Source organism: Brassica napus, chromosome C3 (genome assembly GCF_020379485.1).
Source record: "Brassica napus cultivar Da-Ae chromosome C3, Da-Ae, whole genome shotgun sequence".
In the NCBI taxonomy this organism is placed as follows: Eukaryota; Viridiplantae; Streptophyta; class Magnoliopsida; order Brassicales; family Brassicaceae; genus Brassica; species Brassica napus.
Window position 1 is genome coordinate 9707937 of NC_063446.1, and position 12281 is coordinate 9720217.

Consider the following 12281-nt stretch of genomic DNA (forward strand, 5'->3'; position numbering starts at 1 on the left):
TAGTGTTTAGAATGTCATGAGCTGACAAAAAAAAAAGGAATGTTATGCATTTTTCTGAAAGGCTAAATCCACTTCTTCTCAACATTTAATATTTTGTTCCTGATATTCATGAATCATTCCGTAACTACAATAATTTTTCATTTTCACCAAAATAGACAGAGTAATACATTCGTATATTAACGTACGAGTAAATAAAGTAGGGTTCCGTCCTGCACTTTTCAGTCGCGTCTTTGAATCCAGTGAATAAGACATCGGGTAGCAAGCACCTCAGTGCGAAGATAGTCGATTCTTGGATTTCACTCAAATCATGTGATGGTCCCTGTCCCTGGTTCAGAATTGATGTCTCGTATAAGTCTCAACTTTTAGGTCGGATCTTTTTTAACTTTGTGGTTTAAAAGAAGTTTCAGTAGAATAATGTGTTCTCGTGGTGGTTTAAAAACAATGTTGGACGATTAGGTAATGTACCTAACTCGTGAATGTTCCTAGACGGATACTCGATCGTGCATCATCGTCTCTGTGCTTAAAACTTATTAAGATCCAATAAAAGTTGATAAATGAAAGTTGAAGTTGCGAAGAATAAAATTAAAAACAAAGGTAGGGTCCAATAGGGACACACAGGCCATTGACTTGGAATCGTATGATACAGTGTAGAGGCCCAACAGCCCATCGCCAGCTGGATTTCTTTAAAAGTGGGTCCCATCTTCGATCCGTTCTCCCAAAACTCACGTGACCTCTCCCTCCATCTTTCTTCACTATCTCCCTCCTCCCCACGTGACCTGACCTCTCTCCCTCTCTCTCTATCTCGCCTCTTCTTCGTCTTCTCTCCTTCATTCATCTCTCAGACGAGCCCTCTCTCCGATATGCTCTGTATCCTCATTGCCATCGTCGGTATAATCGATTCTCCTCTATCCTTTCCTCATTCTCTTTGGTTTTGTTTCTTTACAATTTCTCTCCTCGATCCCATTGCATTTTTGATCGGTCTTTCAATTTCAGTTAGGTTTGTGTTCGATTTTGTTGAATCCGTTACTCATACGGGAATAAGTTTACTATAGATGGATGCGTTATTCTTGGTATCTGCAATTTGATTGGTTAGGAGATTACGAGAGGTTTCATTAGTGCTCTTGTTAGATTTCAGACATTCGTAATTACGAGCTACAAATTAAGATGATTTAGCTTTGATTCTTCAGTTTTATTTCCAACGTTGTGTTTGTTTGTTTTTTGCTACTTATGTTTTGATTCTCGAATCTTTTTTTAATGATATTGATTATTGTGGGGCCAATGGTGGAGTAATAACGTATTGATGTTATAAAGTTGCTTGCTTTACAATATAGTCTTCTTGGTTTGCTCATTTTAATACCAATCCGGTGGGCAAACAAACCCTTTGTCTTATAGCCCATGTTATTTTGCTGTCTGCTAATTTTACATGTCTTACAAGGTTACATGTATTGTTCTTATCTAGTGCAGAAACAAGAGCAGATGGGTCAGATTCTACACCAATCAGAACGTTGTTATCGATTTAGAAAGCCTCTTATAGCGTAAAAGAGATGGTTAAAATAGTGATACGACTTATCTGAAAGATGGAAGAGAGACGAGATGAATCGTTATCTTCAGAACTTGCGGAAAGGGTTAAGTTACTTTCTGTTCAATCTCAAGGTGATGGTTTGAGTAGGGAGTCTCCTAGGAGTGTTGAGCAGGATGTCTCTCCAGGTCAAAGAGCTTCACAGCTTCTTTGGGATACTGGAATGCTTTGTGAACCCATTCCTAATGGTTTCTACTCGGTTGTTCCGGTGAGCAGTTTATTTTTCTTATTTAGGAAGATGCTGCTTCTAATGTGATTTTTTTTTTTCTGGTGCAGGACAAGAGAGTAAAGGAACTATATAATAGACTACCTACTCCGAATGAGCTACATGCTTTGGGAGAGGAAGGTGTCAGAATTGAAGTCATTCTTGTCGATTTTCAGAAGGATAAGAAGCTCGCCATGCTAAAACAGTTGATCACTACACTTGTTAGCGGCTCAAATCCTGCTTCGGTGATCAAGAAAATAGCTGGAACGGTAGGAAAATGACTTTTCTCTCTTTGTTAAAGGTTTGCATTGCATGTTCTCAGGCGTTTATTCATTCTCTTTAAACAGGTGTCTGACTTTTACAAGCGTCCTACACTGGAAAGCCCTTCAAAGCTTGCTCTGGAGGAAAATGCCTTCTTGTTTGAAAACCATGGTGCTCAGTTGCTTGGCCAAATTAAGCGTGGGTGCTGTCGAGCTCGGGCAATTTTGTTCAAAGTCTTAGCTGACACTGTTGGACTTGAGAGTCGGCTGGTGGTGGTGAGCCTCAACTTCTTGCTGTTTCAGTTTTCTTGTTTCCTCTAATTATGTGCTATTTGGCTCTAACAAATCAACCTTCTCGTTTGATTCATATGAGCAGGGTCTGCCTAATGATGGGACTGTGGATTGCATGGACTCTAACAAACACATGTCTGTTATAGTCGTGCTGAACTCCGTTGAACTACTAGTTGATCTAATCCGTTTTCCTGGTCAGCTGGTGCCTCGATCAGCCAAGGCAATTTTCATGTCACACATCACACCTTCGGGAGAGAGTGATTCTGCCGAAAACGACTCTTGTGACTCGCCTTTGGAGCCAAATAGTCCTTTATACGAGAGAAGAGATCCTGAGAGGTCAGTTTTCCGTTGCGTGATTTTCTTGCTAAACCATTTTATAGGCAGATCATTCTGGACACATCTCTTGTTATATGCTTCCCGGGAGTGATGAACCGTTTCCTATGTTACAGTACAGAAAAAGATGAAAAAGGATATCCAAATGCATCATTGCATAATTTGATGCTTAGACCTGCTACAGCTATTGAAAGAAAATTGAGGTACCTGTGACATATATTCTGACAAGTTGTATCTTTAATGGTAGATTTATGATAGAAATGTGTTTTTTTCCTTCAGTAACACCTCACATAGTGAACCAAATATTGCCACTGTGTTCTGGAGACGTAGCCGCAGAAAAGTGATTGCTGAACAGAGAACAGCTAGCTCGAGGTTTTTCCCTGCTCTTTCTAGCTTAGATTATAGTTAACAGAAAATAAAATACGCAGATCATTACATTGATATAGTAATGAGTTGGAAAATGTAAAAGTTACCGTTTCTCTCCTTGTTGCTGCTTTTATATTTAAATCTCTTGATAAGATGCATCTCAGAAAATTTGCTTGGCGATTCTGTATGAGTTATTTGAAGTGTGCCTTTCTTTATGCTTAACTGATAAAAGTCGGCAATCTGTTACATTTGCAGCCCAGAACACCCATCCATGCGATCACGTGGACGATCTATGTTGAGTACTGGTAGGCACTCGTTTAGGGATTACTCTGGTGATGCATCTCCTTCAAGGTAGCTCAATTTTACAATAGTGCATACCAAAATCTGTCAGCCTTTTCCATACATCTAGTCAGCATGTTTGACAGGACTTCCAATATTAGTTAGTTCCTTATTCAAATCTTTGCTAGATTTTGCAAATTTGCTCACATATGTTAAAATCAACGTATGAGGCTGTGGTTGCAGACCCTAAGCTTTTCATTGGTTCCTTGGAAAGGCTACACTCTATCTTTTCTAGAAATTTATGTTCAGAGATTTGGGATTTCTTGCAGAGCCAACAAAACCATTAAACTTATTCTCATAAATAATGAAAGATAAAGGAAAGTAATAACTTAGATGTATTTAGTACCTAAGAGAGAGTGTTGCCTTTCCAAGGAACTACCCATGAAAAGCTTAAGGTCTTCAACCACACCGTCATATATTGCTTCAGGGATAATTCAGATATTGCTCAAATAGATCTCAAGGATTAATATTTGCTAGATTTTGCATATTTGCTCTTATATGTTAACTCGAGTATTAATTTTTGTCTTTGTAAATTTCACTCCATTTTAGTGATAATATACTTTACTATTCTTGCATTGTTTGTCAGAATTCTGATCTTACTATTACGAGATGCCCAGAGCAATATGTATATTTGATTGCTGTGCAAACAAATTTTAAATATGTTTATCTTTCTAACAGTTCATCCACATTAGAAATTCGTAAAACTAGACGACGAAGTTTCAGGATGACACCAGAGATTGGGGATGACATTGCAAGGTTGGTATTCTCAACCGTGTGCACTGTTTTTTTCTTTCATCCTTTACAAGCATTTGTGTAATTATCAGCTTGCATATTAAAGTCTCTTTATTCGAACTTGTTCTGTCAATCTAAGTTATGAGGTAATTTTGGAACTCTTCGATTATCTTAACAGCTGTCATTATATCACATGTAATTACGGAATGAGCCATCTAAAGTGCAAAACTGTTATCTTCAAACTCGTAGATGCTTAGGTGTCTGTAGGATAGTGATGTACCAATGTGATGTTGAAACTATATTTTCACTCTCACTGTCACAAAAGCTTTTAAACCATTTCATGGCACTTCTTCTAACTTTGTGATTTGGTACTGAGAATTATGAGAAAGAACTCATGAAAGAGTGAGCTGCGGTTTTATCATTTTCTTGTGTATTGATTCTGTTGTTACAAATTTTTGAAGCGCTGTACGAGAAATGTATGAGAAATCAAAGCAAAACCGTCTCTTGCATGGCCGAGAGGATGAAAACAGCTCAGGTATCAATAAAAATGTAAGTTGGGGATCTTTGAGTGACTATTGTGTTGTGTCAGTTCTCTTCCCATAGTTTAACCAGTATATACGTTCTGAGTTTTCTCGAGAAAGTCATTGCACTAAGAAGTTGAATCTAGTGGCTCGTACCTCTATAAACTCTTGTGCTTTCTTTGGTTGTCATTTTCCAGGTGTCTGGCCTCCATCTTGATGATGTGTTAAATTCGAAGAAGACAATGTCGTTGCCATCATCCCCTCATGCTTACAGGAGTCAAGGATTCGGACGAAGAGGGCCTTCAGATTTTGCCGTGAAGGATACGTGGAATAAAGTGGTTGAGTCTTCCACATTGCAGAATCAGCCTTTGTTACCCTATCAAGAATGGGACATTGACTTCTCAGAGCTGACTGTTGGAACTCGGGTGGGGATTGGTAAGCTGCTTTAAATTTATCTTTGATATGGACAATGCAGTTTTTAGTTCATTTTCAATTACTTGAGCATTGTTTTATGTTTTGCATCTAGGATTTTTTGGTGAAGTTTTTCGTGGAGTGTGGAACGGAACAGATGTTGCTATCAAATTGTTTCTGGAGCAAGATCTTACTGTCGAAAACATGGAAGATTTCTGCAATGAGATATCGATTCTCAGGTACCTTGTTATCAATTGCTGCTTGGTTATTGTTGTATCAATCCCTGTATACATCTACTAACTATTTTGCATGTTTGCTCGGGCATCTGTGGTTCTCTCTTCAGCCGAGTTCGCCACCCAAATGGTGATTTTTGTTTTCCTCACAATCTCTCGTTTCATGTTTATTAAATAATTTGGGGAGACATGTCTAAGATTATTTTCTTCGTTCACCTTTATCAGACAAGTTGTGATCCATGTTTTTGCAGTTGTTCTATTTCTGGGTGCCTGCACAAAACCTCCGCGCTTATCCATGATTACGGAATACATGGAGCTGGGATCTTTGTATTATTTGATCCACATGAGTGGTCAAAAGAAGAAACTTAGCTGGCACAGAAGGCTCAGGATGCTAAGAGACATCTGCAGGTACATAGCTTGCTTATAATCTCCAATCTATTTGCTCTGCCTTCGATGCTCAAAGTGTGGATCATGGTTGGTGATTCTCTGTGGATTAGCAGAATGGCATGCAGAAAGCTGAACACTAGGGTGCACCATTACCTACTTATTATGTCATATTTCTTTTTAGTTACTAGTTCCGTCTTAATTATTATATCTTAATGGAGTGAACATACTTGATTTGTTTCACTCTACATAAGAAACAAGAACATCTTATACATATTTCCCTAGATAGTATACTATATCAAACTACATATGCGTAATTCATATGCTGGTTTGTATTTTTGATTTGGATGCTTAAGGGGCCTGATGTGCATTCACCGGATGAAAGTAGTCCACCGTGATCTAAAAAGTGCCAACTGTCTCGTGGACAAACATTGGACAGTCAAGATCTGTGATTTTGGGCTCTCGAGAATAATGACTGATGAAAACATGAAGGACACTTCATCTGCTGGTACACCAGAGTGGATGGCTCCAGAACTCATTCGCCAGGAACCTTTTACGGAGAAATGTGATATCTTTAGTCTTGGTGTCATAATGTGGGAGCTTTCTACTTTACGTAAACCATGGGAAGGTGTTCCACCTGAGAAGGTACAATATGCTGTGCCCTGATTCTTCTATGCTCTCACACATGACCATTCTTTCAGTGTATGTGAACTGGATTGATTGTTGAAAGTTTACTTCTTAGGTTATTTTTGCTGTTGCGCATGAACGGTCACGTCTTGAGATTCCTGATGGTCCACTGAGCAAACTAATTGCAGGTTCGATATTGTAAACTCCATAGTTTCTTGAACATCTGATTGATCTTTTTCGTTTATTCTCTCATACTATTCAACTGTTACAGTCTGAATAAATGTCACTATATTTTTTTCTGCAGACTGTTGGGCAGAGCCTCAAGAACGTCCAAATTGTGAAGAGATACTTAGAGGCTTGCTAGATTGTGAGTATACACTGTGTTAGCACCACTTCTCTGTGGTGGGATATGAGCCGAAGGACTTTTAGCTCAAAAAGCAGCCCAGCTTACTTTTAAGATCATGCGAGCTTCAAGGCTCTAATGAGAGAAATTTTCAGATCAGTTTTGATAGAGGCACCAAATGTAGACAATACCAAGAAGTGTTTATTGTGTGATTCATGGTCTCACAGGCAGTGTTTTGGTTATTAAAGAGCATTTTGGTCTATTTCAAGAAAATATAGATATATGTAATGCTATTCTTTTTTTTTTTTGGGGCAAATGTAATGCTATTCTTATTTGGGAAAAATAAAGAGCTCTTTGATATGTATTTACTTCATTCATCCATCCATCCATTATCTTCAAAACAAAGATGAAATTATTAAGTGTGATGCATATGCTGCGGCTGACAAACACCTCATAATAAACAGAATAATAATAAGAGAGCAATAACAAGTCAGAACTTAAAACAAATTAATTACCATCTAAATGGAGTTTTTGAAAAGAAATAAGCTATCATCCCTCAATCTGAGTTATATCCCAAACAAGCAAAACATAGAGCAACTATAACTACATACCTTATAGGACACGTTACCTTAACATTATATGCCTGGTTCTTGATTAATTCGGATATATTTAGGGTTGTTTAATTTCTTGTGATATTATTATCTAGTGGGGACACTACTGAGAGTCATGCAAAATGAAGCAAGTTTCTTAGATTCAACTTTATTGTCCATACAAAAAATGAAATCTGGGGTCCATTTTCAGTTACAAGCATGTACGTTTCATGATTACACCACAAACATTTACATGATTCTTCTCTATATAAGTAATCCATCACTCTTCTTCTCTTTGCTCTACACAGAACCAGAGTAAAACAAAAATTCAAAAGAAAACAAAAATGGAAGCCAAAGTGATTTCTTGCACTACTTTTGGAGAAGACAAGGTCATAAAGATTGTTGTTTCGAGCCATCGTGCAGTCACCAACTACAAACCTGGAGAAAACGAAACGACCGTTGTTGTTGCCGATGATACTTGCTCCAAGAAAGATGTTGAAGAGATTAAGAAGACTTGTGAGAAGCTCGATTATGTTTACGAAGGAAGACTTCACGAAGATTACGCTCAGACCAACATTGGACCTGGTTTGGTCTGAAAGTTTCAGAGTTACAGTTAAACTCTCTATGCTTTGCTTCACTTTTGTCTAAGTACTTTTCTTTTCTGCATTTTTGCTTTCTATGTTCTAAGTTATCTCTTGGTGGTTTGCAGTGTATGAATGAATTTATATGAGTTTATTAGTTACATTTTCTTCCAACACTGACTTTGACCTAATCACTCTGGCCTCTTAACACACAACAGTCTAACTTGTTAATATAAACTGAAACTGGTGCTTTTAGACATCGGTTTTTTGAGTAGAAACGGAGATGGCTTCTCCTATAGCTTGAAAGAATGTAGCAATATTGTAAGTAAAGAACCCAACCAACATTGGTTTCAACTTCAAGTGCATGAATCCAATACTCAGGGACAAGTAATCTGCCAAACATATTCAAAAAGTAAATCTGATTGATGGAACCAAGTTAGTTGTAGTGAAAAGATATAATAATGCACAAGAGATCGCGCTTACGCATTCCATCTGTTGAATATCATAACCAACACAACCGGGACTAGTAACCGTGGCTGTCCAGCTGCTTGGGACAGTTCTAAACAGGAGTTCTACAGCTCACCCACAACAAACTGATAGGCAGACAGAGGTAACCAACAGAACTATAGGGAATATGATTAGAAGTGTTTGTGGTAATAAGCCAAAGCAGTGGGACTCGGCTTTGCCTCAAGTGGAATTTGCTTACAACAGTGATGTGCATTCCGCGACGGAGAAATCACCTTTTTCTTTGGTATACACGTCTGCTCCCTAAGCATGTAGTTGATTTGGTTAAACTGCCTAAGGCTCCTGGGGTCAGTGCATCAGCTAAGGCTATGGCTGAAGAAATTTTTCACTGTTAAAGAAGCGGTTAAAGTTAAGTTAGAGGCTATTGGGCAGAAGAACAAGGTTGCTGCTGATACTTAGAAGGATTAAAATTTTCAAAGAAGGGGACGATGTGATGGTATTCCTCCGTAAAGAGAGGTTCCCGGTTGTTACGTATAATAAGCTGCAACAACGCAAGTATGGACCATTCAAGGTGTTACGGAAGATCAATGATAATGTTTATGTTGTGGCTCTCCTAGAATCTATGAACATTTCTAATACCTTCAACGTAGCTGACATTCATGAGTATCAAGTAGATGAGAATTTGGGGACAAGTTCTTCAGAGGTGGAGGAGACTGATGTAGGAAGGATTTACTGGTTTTTCCTTTTTGATATTTTCTATTTTTGTGAGTTTTCCTTTTTAGTTTTCACTAGTTTTTCCTTTTTGATATTTTCTATTTTTGTGAGTTTTTCTTTTTAGTTTTCACTTTTGGTTTTTTCCTATTTTATAGTTGAGATCCTTCTCTATATAAGGAGAGGTTCTAAGTTTTTGTAAGACACAACTTATTATTCTAAATGAGAGCTTTTATCGAATCTGGTGGATTTCCAGAGTTTTATCTTCAAATTCATCGCTTGTGAACTTGAATTCGTTCTAGTTTTAGTGTTTGCTAATCCTAAAGTTTTCCGACTGCGTCAGAAGCAGAGTTAAAACAAAGACTCAAAGAAAAAATGGAAGCCAAAGTCATTTCTTGCACTACTTTCGGAGACGACAAGGTCATAAAGATTGTTGTTTCGAGACATCGTGCTGTCACCAACTACAAACCTAGAGAAAACGAAACGACGACCGTTGTTGTTGCCGATGATACTTGCTCCAAGAAAGATGTTGAAGAGATTAAGATGACTTGTGAGAAGCTCGATTATGTTTACGAAGGAAGACTTCACGAAGATTACGCTCAGACCAACATTGGACCTGGTTTGGTCTGAAAGTTTCAGAGTTACAGTTAAACTCTCTATGCGTTGCTTCACTTTTGTCTAAGTACTTTTCTTTTCTGCATTTTGATTTCTGTGTTCTAAGTTATCTCTTGGTAGTTTGCAGTGTATGAATGAGTTTATATGTGAGTTTATTAGTTACATTTTCTTACAACACTGACTTTGACCTAACCGCTGGACTTAACACAGAACAAAACAAACTTGTTATATAAACTGAAGTAGGTGCTTTTAGAAATGGAGATGTCTTCTTCTATAGCTTGAAAGAATGTAGCAACTTTGTAAGTAAAGAACCCAACCAACATTGGTATCAGCTCCAAGTGCAATGAATTCATACTGAGGAACAAGTATTCTGCCAAACATATTCAGAAAGTAAATCTTATTGATGAAACCAAGTTAGTTGTGATGAAAAGATATGAAAATGGAAGAGAGAAAAGGCTTACGTGTTCCACCTAATGAATATCATAACCAACACAACCAGGACTAGTAACCGTCGCTGTCCAGCTGCACCTCTATCAGATCAATCAAGCTAAGAAAGAAAAGAAAAATGTGAGTGAGTCTTCTCAATATAGATAACCGAAATGAATGAGAATAGAAAGACAGGTAACACGTACTTCATAACTCCTCTGGCTCCATCTGCCATGGCATCTACAGTGTTACCAAACATTCTCATGTAAGCTAATGAACCCATCAAGCCAGCACCAAAACTGTTAACAGAAGTTCCAACACAGATACAAATAAATGCGATCAGATGACTTCACAGTTATTAATTTTGAGAGGTTTTGATGTCCTTTGTAGGAGAAAGACAAACCTAATTAGTGTTATCTCTGGTGTTGCATGAAATATAAGCTGAGACTAAACCAACACCACCAATGCCAACTGTGAGAACCTGTAGCTTATTTTTCAACTGCAAAAATAAAAATAAAAACCAAAAGTCAAAGAGAGTAAAAACCAAAGAGTCCATGAAGATTAAAGAGTTTGATGCAAAACCAATATGCCTTTCATGAGTGCCCAAACCGTAAAACCAGTAGCCATACCGTGAACGGATGTTAGCTAACGAATAGGTTTGATATTACGCATGATAATAATTTTTGTTTGATATTATCTGATGTCTGATGATCATCATCATCATCTATTATTATTTTAAAAAGAAATAAATTAAAATAAGAAGATAAACCTGAGTATATATTTATTGACTAAACAAAAAGTATTGTTATTATCTCAATTCTCTTTTCTTTTTAAGCTTTTTCCAAAGTTATTAATAACTTCTTCCTTTTTTACTTACTTTGTTTGTATTTTTAAAGTTTCTGTTTTTGTAGTTTCATATGTATTGACGGTTTAAAGAAGTAATTCACAGAAGTAATGAAGGTTAAATAGATGAATATTACAAAGATTTTAAACCATCTGTCCTAAAAGATCAAAGAATATATAATTTTATACGAAAATAGAATTTTAATTATATAATATAAAATCTGGAAAGTTGTTTCTAAAGAAATTCATACATCGACTAGGAAACCAAATTATATCAAAATCTCTAATGAATGAGGAAGGAAAAAAGAAAGTTTAACTAAAAAAATAGAAAATAAAAACAAGAAAGGAAAAAACAAACAATTTCACTAACATATATCCGACGTGGACTAATCAAACATATTAAAATTGCAATCCTAAAACGAATAAAGTATGGTAAGCCTCCATCAAGTTCTACTATATATAAACACACACAAATCTATTTGTAGTTCCATCTCTTTCTCATTGTTTTCTACCTCCCGGCAAATAAAGAATCACAATATCAATCATGAAGAACACAATCATGACTTTGTTAATTGTAACATTGTCACTAATCGGATTAGCTCGTTCTGCATCTTTTTACGAGGTTGGAGACACCAACGGATGGACGACAAAGATGGGCCTTGAGTATTACAAGACATGGTCTTCTTCAAAGACTTTCTACCTTGGAGATTCCCTCATCTTTCAATACAACAAAGATCTCCACAACGTGATGGAGGTGAGCTTCAAAGATTACGAGTTGTGTAACCCTAATTCAGCTCTGGCCACATATCACTCTGAGTATGAACCGGTTAAGCTTAACAGAACCGGACACTATTACTTCATATGCGGTGTGCCTGGTCACTGTGAATGTGGTCAAAAGCTTGAGGTCCTAGTCACGGCGCCTGCCTCTCTGCAGAATCCTGCCACAACTCAACAAAACAACTCTTCTACTTCTAATTCTAACCCTGAACCTAATCCTACAATTCCTGATCCTAAACCTAATCCTACATTTCCTGATCCTAAACCTATGCCTACTAGTCCTGATCCTAAACCAAAGCCTTCACCGCGTTGGGAGGATCCTCTTGTGGTTCTTCCAGTAGATGCTGCAACAATTGCATCACTTCCTCACAATGCAGCCTCAGACCCTTGTGTGTGGAGTGGGTTAAGCTTGCTCTCATTCGTTCTTCTACAAACCCTAGTTTTTCTTTAAGAGTTTTTTTTTTGTCTTAAAACTATGTTATTTTAGGGTTTTATTTTGAGATTTTTTTTTGGTTAAAATTATTTTGAGATTTGTTAGTAAATTTTTTTTTATTATTTTTTTTTGTCATCATTATTATTGCTTATACTCTAATGTTAATGGTGTTTGGTTTTCTATTACCTTCATGGATATTTCTCCATATAATCACAA

At 37.1% G+C, this 12281-nt stretch overlaps 4 protein-coding genes across 5 annotated transcripts; all 4 read left to right on the top strand.

Annotated features, from left to right (window-relative positions):
* Positions 1 to 730: 730 nt before the first annotated feature.
* Positions 731 to 6988, top strand: LOC106387845 (serine/threonine-protein kinase EDR1-like). 2 transcript variants are annotated; one of them, XM_013827774.3, is made up of 17 exons: positions 731 to 888; positions 1460 to 1787; positions 1856 to 2053; positions 2132 to 2320; positions 2421 to 2671; positions 2785 to 2871; positions 2948 to 3040; positions 3290 to 3385; positions 4052 to 4129; positions 4567 to 4654; positions 4824 to 5061; positions 5153 to 5276; positions 5381 to 5400; positions 5522 to 5678; positions 6011 to 6299; positions 6397 to 6469; positions 6586 to 6988. In XM_013827774.3, the coding sequence occupies exons 2-17, from the start codon at positions 1578 to 1580 to the stop codon at positions 6666 to 6668; spliced, it is 2274 nt and encodes a 757-aa protein (XP_013683228.1). In that variant the 5' UTR covers positions 731 to 888; positions 1460 to 1577; the 3' UTR covers positions 6669 to 6988. The 2 variants fall into 2 exon arrangements, with proteins under 2 accessions (XP_013683228.1, XP_013683227.1); XM_013827773.3 differs by having other exon boundaries at positions 740 to 888; positions 1465 to 1787.
* A 518-nt stretch (positions 6989 to 7506) lies between these two features.
* On the top strand, positions 7507 to 7956 carry LOC106386862 (oxysterol-binding protein-related protein 1B-like). The gene has a single exon (XM_013826676.3). The coding sequence runs from the start codon at positions 7559 to 7561 to the stop codon at positions 7808 to 7810; it is 252 nt and encodes an 83-aa protein (XP_013682130.2). The 5' UTR covers positions 7507 to 7558; the 3' UTR covers positions 7811 to 7956.
* A 793-nt stretch (positions 7957 to 8749) lies between these two features.
* On the top strand, positions 8750 to 9700 carry LOC106387359 (oxysterol-binding protein-related protein 1B-like). The gene has a single exon (XM_013827199.3). It carries the CDS (start codon positions 9347 to 9349, stop codon positions 9599 to 9601), a length of 255 nt encoding a protein of 84 aa, XP_013682653.2. The 5' UTR covers positions 8750 to 9346; the 3' UTR covers positions 9602 to 9700.
* Positions 9701 to 11414: 1714 nt separating this feature from the next.
* LOC106388973 (cucumber peeling cupredoxin-like) lies at positions 11415 to 12083 on the top strand. Its single transcript, XM_013829151.2, has one exon. It carries the CDS (start codon positions 11415 to 11417, stop codon positions 12081 to 12083), a length of 669 nt encoding a protein of 222 aa, XP_013684605.2.
* Positions 12084 to 12281: the final 198 nt, after the last annotated feature.

Coding starts and splice junctions, on each gene's coding strand:
- LOC106387359 (XM_013827199.3), top strand. CDS start 9,347: ATGGAAGCCAAAGTCATTTCTTGCACTACTTTCGGAGACGACAAGGTC.
- LOC106387845 (XM_013827774.3), top strand. CDS start 1,578: ATGGAAGAGAGACGAGATGAATCGTTATCTTCAGAACTTGCGGAAAGG. Junction 1,788..1,855: donor GTTTCTACTCGGTTGTTCCG/GTGAGCAGTTTA, acceptor TTTCTGGTGCAG/GACAAGAGAGTAAAGGAACT. Junction 6,300..6,396: donor AAGGTGTTCCACCTGAGAAG/GTACAATATGCT, acceptor TTTACTTCTTAG/GTTATTTTTGCTGTTGCGCA.
- LOC106388973 (XM_013829151.2), top strand. CDS start 11,415: ATGACTTTGTTAATTGTAACATTGTCACTAATCGGATTAGCTCGTTCT.
- LOC106386862 (XM_013826676.3), top strand. CDS start 7,559: ATGGAAGCCAAAGTGATTTCTTGCACTACTTTTGGAGAAGACAAGGTC.